The 7,555-nt window shown below is 53.2% G+C and overlaps 1 protein-coding gene across 1 annotated transcript; it reads right to left on the bottom strand.

Moving 5' to 3' along the window:
- Nucleotides 1-714: 714 nt before the first annotated feature.
- On the bottom strand, nt 715-5,138 carry LOC123442435 (alpha-xylosidase 1-like). The gene is made up of 3 exons (XM_045118485.1): nt 4,632-5,138; nt 3,507-4,168; nt 715-2,879 (listed from the first exon to the last, which is right to left on the bottom strand). Exons 1-3 carry the CDS (start codon nt 4,910-4,912, stop codon nt 958-960), a joined length of 2,865 nt encoding a protein of 954 aa, XP_044974420.1. The 5' UTR covers nt 4,913-5,138; the 3' UTR covers nt 715-957.
- Between the last annotated feature and the right edge of the window lie 2,417 nt (nt 5,139-7,555).

The raw sequence follows: 7,555 nt of genomic DNA, 5'->3' as shown, positions 1-7,555 counted from the left end.
AAATGAAGTAGCTCATATGCTTGCAAAAAGAGGGCTCTCCACCAAGATGCAAAGTGTAACTATGGACGTTATCCCTGACTTTCTAAGTGCGGCTGTGCACTCAGATTATGTACGGTCTTTGATTAAATAAAATGCCTGAGGGCCGTATCTCAAAAAAAAAAAAGATGTTCGCAGACAAGCCTTATTTTTTTCTTTTGCTTTACATGTGTGTATCTCATATGTCATCTTTTAAATTCATATAAACCATGCAAAGAGAAAACCTACATACCAGTCTAAACTACACATCGTCGTTTTTGAAGATGTTCACAGCGTCTGTGTCGAAAGTCTTGTAGTTGGGCTTGTCGGAGGGCTTAGGCTTCTACTCTTTATTCATTTGTGCATGCATCTCGTCGGTGTGATGGCGTTCTTCTCCTCCTTCGTAGGATGACGCTTGTATTTTTGCTCCGAGCGGTTGGGACGCTCATTGCGCCTTGTGTACGTATATTCGTCATGTTGATGCTTTTGTGAGTTTCGTTGTTTGGTCCTAGGGTTTTATGCTCTATGATTTTCTCCTAGGGTTTATGCTTTATGACTTGTTCAGATGTGATTGTTTATATTCATTTTCGATCAGTTTTTCTTTAGTTGACCGAGTAATTTTATTCTATTTAATTAATCTACGAGGAGCTTGCCTCCGTTTCACAAAAAAAAAAGGTGCAAGGGAAAAACATGATAATGTATGGGAAGAAGCGAAACGGCCGAAATGCAGTTTCATTCCCCTGCAAGACTGAGCTTCAATGGGCGAATCAGAGTTCACAAATGGCGTTCGAGGGTAACCAACCCCCACACAAGTTACATAACCGACTCAAGCACGATGAACTACTTTTTAAGCTCTATAATATTAAATTAGACACGACGACGACGAGTCGAACGAAGAAGGCGCATGCAGACGGAAGCAGAGGCAAATGCAGCTCGATTCTCCTATGCTTCGATGTGCATGTTCCATGTCATGGTGAAGCTCTTCCCCAGCGGCAACTCCAGCCCGCCAACCTCCATCGTCACGCCCCTCTTCTCGCCCTCCACGGCGTCCTCTTCTCCTCGGTGCATCACCTGCGCGTCCGCGGCCAAGAAGTAGGGTCTCGACGTCGCGACGGCGACGGCGGTGGCGTCGTCGTCCGCGCCGTCGACCCGGATGGCGAGGTCCCTGCCGGCGCCGTGCAGCCCCAGCACCGTGATCCTCTCGATGACGAGCCCCTTGTGCATGACGTAGCTCCCCATGGCCACGTCCGACCGCACCGTCACCTCCTTGCCGCCGCGCACGGCCGCGTGGAACCGCGCGTACGTCGCCTGCCCCTCCGTCAGCACCATGGCCGGCCGCTCGTCGTCGTCCACGTACACGGCGCCCTCCGCGTCCGCGTCCGCCGCGCCCAGCGGGAACGCCACCACCAGCGTGAACGGCGTCGCGCGCGCGTCGCGGGAGATGGTGCCGCCGCGCTGCAGCGGCAGGACCGTGCCCTGGTGCACGTGCACGTTCACCTCGTTCAGCGGCGCCGGGAGCCTGACGGCGGCGCCGGAGCCCGTGGACACCACCGCCTTGCTTGTGTCGAACAGGTTGTACCACGTGCCCGGCGGGAACACCGCGTCCACGGAGCTGGCGCCCTGCTCGAGGACCGGGGACACCATGACGCCGGCGCCGAGTAGGAACTGGTTGCTCACGCCGTAGCACGGCGCGAAGTCCGGGAACGAGAAGAAGAGCGGCCGCGCCACGGGAGCGCCGGTGAGGTGCGCCTGGTAGTTGAGCGTGTACAGGTACGGGAGCATCCTGTACCGCATGCCGAGCGCGTTCCGCGCCGACCTCGCCACGGACTCCCACTGGTACAGCTCCTGCCTCGCCGAGGCGAAGTTGGCGTGGTCCCTTGAGAACGGGTAGAATGCACCGAGCTCGATCCACCGGCTGCACAGCTCCTCCAGCGGCGGTGGCTTGGCCGGGTAGAACCCGCAGATGTCGGCGCCGACCATCGGCATGCCGAAGATGCCGAAGTTGAGCATGGTGGAGATGGAGTACCGGAGGTCCTCCCAGGTGCCCTTGTTGTCGCCGGTCCAGTGCGCGGCGTAGGCGCCGGAGCCGATGAACGTGGATCGCGTCAGGATGAACGGCCTCTTCCCCTGGATGCTTTGCAGCCCCTTGTGAGTGGCGATGGCCTGGGAGAAGCCATACAAGCTGTGGGCATTGTACTCCAGGATGCCATTGTAGTGCACGGCGCTGGTGGCGATGGTGTTGAAGCCGAGACGGGCCGTCTTCCCGGAGGCGTTGATCTTGTACGGCGGTTCGTCCCACCGGGTGTTGGTGATGTTCTTGCAGTCCAGGCAGCACAGCCACGGCTCCTTGGAGGTCGGGTCCGGGCACCTGTGCGTCGTCGGGATGGTGCACTTGCCGGTGCAGAAGTTGGAGGCCTCGTTCATGTCGATCCAGAGCCCGTCCACCGGGACAAGCTCGTGGAACCGCCGCACCTCGTCGATCCACCACGACGCGCCGTTCGGGTTGATGAAGTCTGGGAAGTAGACGGGGCCGGGCCACACCTGGGCAAGGTATGGCTGCCCGTCAAGCTTGATGAAGATGTCGCGCTGCATGCCGCGCTGGTACACGCCATAGGTGTCGTTCACGTTGATGCCGGGGTCGATGAGCACAATGTACTTCATCCCGCGCTTGTGGATCTTGTCGAGGAACGCCAGCAGCTTGGGGCGCGGGTAGTTCACCGGGCTGAGCGTGAAGTCCTTCCTGGCGTCCATATGGTCGTCGTCGTTCCAGATCACGTCCAGGGGTATCTGCGCGCTCCGGTAGTTCTCCACGACATCCTCAACCACTGAAAGGTTGTGGTATCCCCACCTGCATTGGTGGAACCCTGTAAACAAGAGCAAAAACAGTAAGAGATATGCAGTATCCAAATACTCTGTTCTGGGTGTGTTAAAATTCAAATGGTTGCAAGGTAAAAAATAATAAGAGTATGATTTACAAAACAATTGGACCACATGTAGGCACTGCAAGAAAGCCAATGCAGGATAACTGCTAGTATGATTTATTGCTGTTTGGTATTGTCTTCTCAGGTCTGTTGACCATATTCAGAGCAAGTGTTGTTTTGGTTTTTGCAGCGACATTCTGAGAATCACGAGTGTGGAATGTCAGTAGAATGCAAGTTATGTCTACCAGTATCACAGTGAGAGACAGCCAACACAACAGTATCTACTTGGTAGAAAAGATTCATAACACAGATATTCAAGATGGTCTCAAATTAGTGCCAATCCAGAAATTGTTGGTTTTTTACAAATTACATAGAATCCAGAAATTATGGTCTCAAATTATATATGGCCTAATGATCATGCGAGGGAGCTATTAGATATAATTGTGCTTAGTACTATTCTTGCTAGAATTTGGCTCATTCTATATGTAGTACTAGTAGCATTGGCTAAAGGAAACTAAACATGAACAAAAATACGTATATCGAGAGAGGCAGAGTTGATGGGTTGGTTACCAAATGCCCAATACGGCATGGGCGCGGGGCGGCCGATCATGGCGGTGTACTGGTCAACGACGGCGAGCGGCGTCGGCCCGGCGAAGAAGTAGAAGTCGAGGAGGCCGCCGATGACCTTGTAGGTGAGCGAGGTGCCGGTGTAGAAGACGTCCATGCCGTTGCTGTTGAGCAGCAGCACGGCGTGCGCGACGCCGCGGCCGGCGAGGTTGCGGAGGTCCACGTACACCGGGTGGGAGCCGTAGAGGTCGGTGTTGAGGTTGATGGCGGAGGCGTCGGTGGTGTAGAGCGTGTAGGGGTCGTTGGGCCGGAGCTTGATGCCGCCGGGCTGCGTGTTCTCGCCGAGCCCGTAGAGCGCGGCGTCGCCGGGCAGCCGCGTGGACACCTCCAGGTACTGGTCCTTGAACACCAGCGGGGCGCCGCTGGTGTTGAAGAGCGGCTGCCGGGTGGACCTCCGGTGCACGGCGAACCAGAACGGGTCGCGGCCGTAGGTGAACACGAGGTCCTGCCCGGGGTACTCGCCGACGGTGAAGGGTGCGCCATGGCCGTCAGTGGCGACGCCGAGCGGCGGGGATGGCTCCCGCGGGAGCAGGTCGTAGGGGACCTCCCACCTCTGCTTCTCCGCGTCCGTTACCTGCACCCGTACCCTGTCCTTGGTCTCGTGCCTGCACGCGCCGCGAGAAGAGTACAGCAAAACCACATTCCGCCATTAAAAACTGCACGAGCTCGCGCTGCGTTGCTCTCGGTCGCGGAATAAATTAGGAACGCTCGTGATTGGAATGCATATTAATACTACCACTAGTCTACTGGTACCACGCATAGATTTTTAATCATCTAAGCATGAACACGCACTGTATTACCAGACATTGTTGTTAGCATGTAATCTTGGTTTCTTGAGCTTGTTTATATACACTCGTGATTTGACGGACCAATTCCTCAAATTTGGGGCGCTTCTTGAACGGATCGAGCGGGCAATTATTGAGGCCACAAACATTCCCATCAAACAAAGCTAGTGGCACTAGTACTACTAGTAGTGGTACTACAAACCGGGGAATGAAATCAACATAGAGCGCGGTGAATAAAATAGGAACAGTGAGGAGGAGGGGGAGGAGGAAGGAGATGGCTTACTTGACGAAGAGCCTGAGGCGGGGGATGTCAGGGCCGAAGGTGGAGGAGCGGCGCTTCACCTGGAGGAGGCCGACGAGGCCGCCGCCGTTGGGTCGCTGGACGAGGGACACCAGCCGGTACCCGAACCCGGCCGGCTTGGGTGCCGCTGCCGGCGCCTTGGCCTTGTGTTTGGCCTTCGCGGTTGCGGAGACGCCATTGCTGGTGCAGGCCAGGGTGAGGGTGAGGAGGAGGAGGAGGAGGCACCGCCATGGCAGGAGGTGGGAAGGGGGGCGAGGGAGCATCGCTGGGTGCTTCGTACAGTCCGTGTGCTCTGTGCAGCAGCAATGTCGCAGGCTCGACTTCTACTCCGGGAGAGAGAGCAGGGGCGGATAGAGAGTGAGACTGAGGGGGCTGTAATGATGCGAGTAATGAGGGGGGAGAGAGAGAGAGAGGGCGATGTCAGTGTGCGGTAGTACGCTGCATGTATTGAGTGAGTGAGTGGCATGTTCAACGGGTGTGCAGCACCGTCCCACTTTATAGCCACCGGAGGAGTATGTACCAGCGTTCGCGGTGGCATGCTTGGTTGTCACTCACTGCATGCAACAGAGAGGATGATACGACCACGACCACGTGTAATTTATCTGAGTATCATGGTCGCTGCAAAGTCTAAACATATGGCCGAATATGTTACTGATATTGTTGGCAAAATTCCGTGTTTCGATCCTTCTAATGAAGTACAAATCGAGATCTAATCTTCGTTTGTAAAAAAACAGAGATCAGACTCTTTTATTGTTGGGCACATGACAGTAGGGTATAACAACATATCGTCACGGTCCCTGACGATAGAAAAAGGGGACACGTCATCGTAGTGCACATCTTACCGTCATAGATGCTGACAGTAGCATATGCAACCCTACCGCCAAGGTGCCTGGTGATAGGCTGCATGATCTTGACTTAAAAGTTTGACGGTAAGGCCTACCGTCACGGACCTTGGCGGTAGGTTGTTATATCCTAACATCATGGGTCTGGGGTAGGAAAAGTGTGAGATTCCAATTTTTTTACAAATAAAGGTCGGATCTTGATTTACTTCAATAAAATATTCAAAAAACAAAATTTAGCCATATTGTTCAAGATGAAACTACGACGGTTGGTGCGCCAAGCTTGAAAATGGATGGCACGAATGTAACGAAGTATGTACATATTGATCAAGTAAGTGAGGACAATGTAGTGGATTCCATAAAAAAATGCTATACAATGGCACTTGTATGCATGTGCCTATAACCATGCATGCATAAAAAATTTGAAGCCATAAGTTACGTTGGTGGAGCTAACATGGTGAGTCACATTGTGGGAGATAATTTGGAAGGATTTCAGATTAAGTATTATGAGAAGATATCATCGCGTTTGTTTAAACAGAAAAGGAGCAGCAGTCGTTGTATACTATTTTTATTTCTGTTATATAAAGACTTGGAAAACACTTTGTTTTATCCGGCAGATAATATGCGCTCGTAAGCTGCCTCCTTCTTATGACGCGTGTCTTGCATGGGCCTCATTGTCTCATGACTTGTCACGCGCCTTTCCTTCCCTACTACAGAAGTCTTATCCCCTCTTCATCCCTTCCTATCGTCTTGTCCTCATCCCGCTGAGGCAGGAAGCAAGATGCAACTGTATGCAGGAAGATGTCGGAGCGATGTCCAGTCACGCCCAGCTGTCTGCGGCACGATCCCATCTCCCTATCGCTTCGATGCTGCTCGATGAGGCTCCGTCGGCGAGTGGCGTTGGCCGCACGCCACGGGCACTACTAGGTAATGGCTCGGCAGCTGCTAGCCTGCACGAGTTGCAAGTTCAATCATGGAGCAGGCGATGACCACTAGTGAAGCCTGTGTGTTCCAAGTTCCATAAGCCTCGAGGCCTCGACGAGCGTGCGGAATCAAGCTGTTGCAGACCCAGTATCGAGGATTGCTGCATTGCAGCCCCGACGACGTCACCTACTGCCTAACTGTTCCGACAGCCATTGCATCAAAGCTCCGACGGCATCGTGGCCGCCGCATTGCAGCTCCGACGGCGTCAACTACGATGACCGCTGCATTACAACTCAGGCAGCGTCATGGCCGCTGCATTGCAGCTCCGGCAACATCGACGACTGTTGCATCGCAGTTCTCACGGCCGCTTCATCGTAGCTCCGGCGACGACTCCGACGGCTGCTTCATCGTAGCTCTCACAATGTTGTGGCCACTGCATTGCAGCTCAACGGCGTCCACAACCGTTGAACCTAAGTTCTTGCAAACGTTGCATCGTAGCTCCGACGGCGTCGACGATGCTGCATCACAACTCTGACGACCGTTGCAATCCATCACAACCCCCGCAACGCCGCGGCCGCTTATGTCGTGCTGCTAATTGTGCTCGGAGCATGGCAGTTGGCGTTGCACGTGTTGCTCAAGAGGGAAGATGGAGGTTGAGGGGAAGTGCGAACGTGTACGATGTGCTAGATCCGGTAGCTATCTTGCTAGACGGATGATTTCTCTAAGAAATCATCTGATTGATTCGTAGCATGCGCCTAAAGAGTTTGCAGGACGAAAGACTTGACTTGTAAATTACATGATTTGTTCTCTTTTTGCGACTTGGACTGGGGTCCAGCTCTGTCAAATCAGATCAACATGGAGCACCAGAATTTAGTTTATATAATTAAATTATAGTGAGATGTAAAAGGCACATATAGAATAGTCCAGTTTGTTTAGAGCATCTACAACCAAACCCTTCAAATTTGGCCCTTCAAACGCCCACGGACGCGTCCAGGCGTATCTGCGGACACTGACCAGTCATGTCTCAAATATTAAACTCCACATCCGGACATCTCATATTAGGATCCTCAAATCCATACAAAAATCATGCAAGAAATGAAACCTACGTACTAATTACAACCTATCTACTCCTCGTAGGAGATG

This window comes from Hordeum vulgare, chromosome 3H (assembly GCF_904849725.1).
Source record: "Hordeum vulgare subsp. vulgare chromosome 3H, MorexV3_pseudomolecules_assembly, whole genome shotgun sequence".
In the NCBI taxonomy this organism is placed as follows: Eukaryota; Viridiplantae; Streptophyta; class Magnoliopsida; order Poales; family Poaceae; genus Hordeum; species Hordeum vulgare.
This window is presented reverse-complemented; position numbering and strand designations above follow the sequence as displayed.

What these genes read in the sequence shown, in the direction of transcription:
- LOC123442435 (XM_045118485.1), bottom strand. Translation starts at nt 4,912, where the DNA reads ATGCTCCCTCGCCCCCCTTCCCACCTCCTGCCATGGCGGTGCCTCCTC. An exon ending in CGCCTCAGGCTCTTCGTCAA is followed by an intron (nt 4,169 to 4,631) that starts GTAAGCCATCTC and finishes CGGCGCGTGCAG; the next exon opens with GCACGAGACCAAGGACAGGG. An exon ending in CATGCCGTATTGGGCATTTG is followed by an intron (nt 2,880 to 3,506) that starts GTAACCAACCCA and finishes TCTTGTTTACAG; the next exon opens with GGTTCCACCAATGCAGGTGG.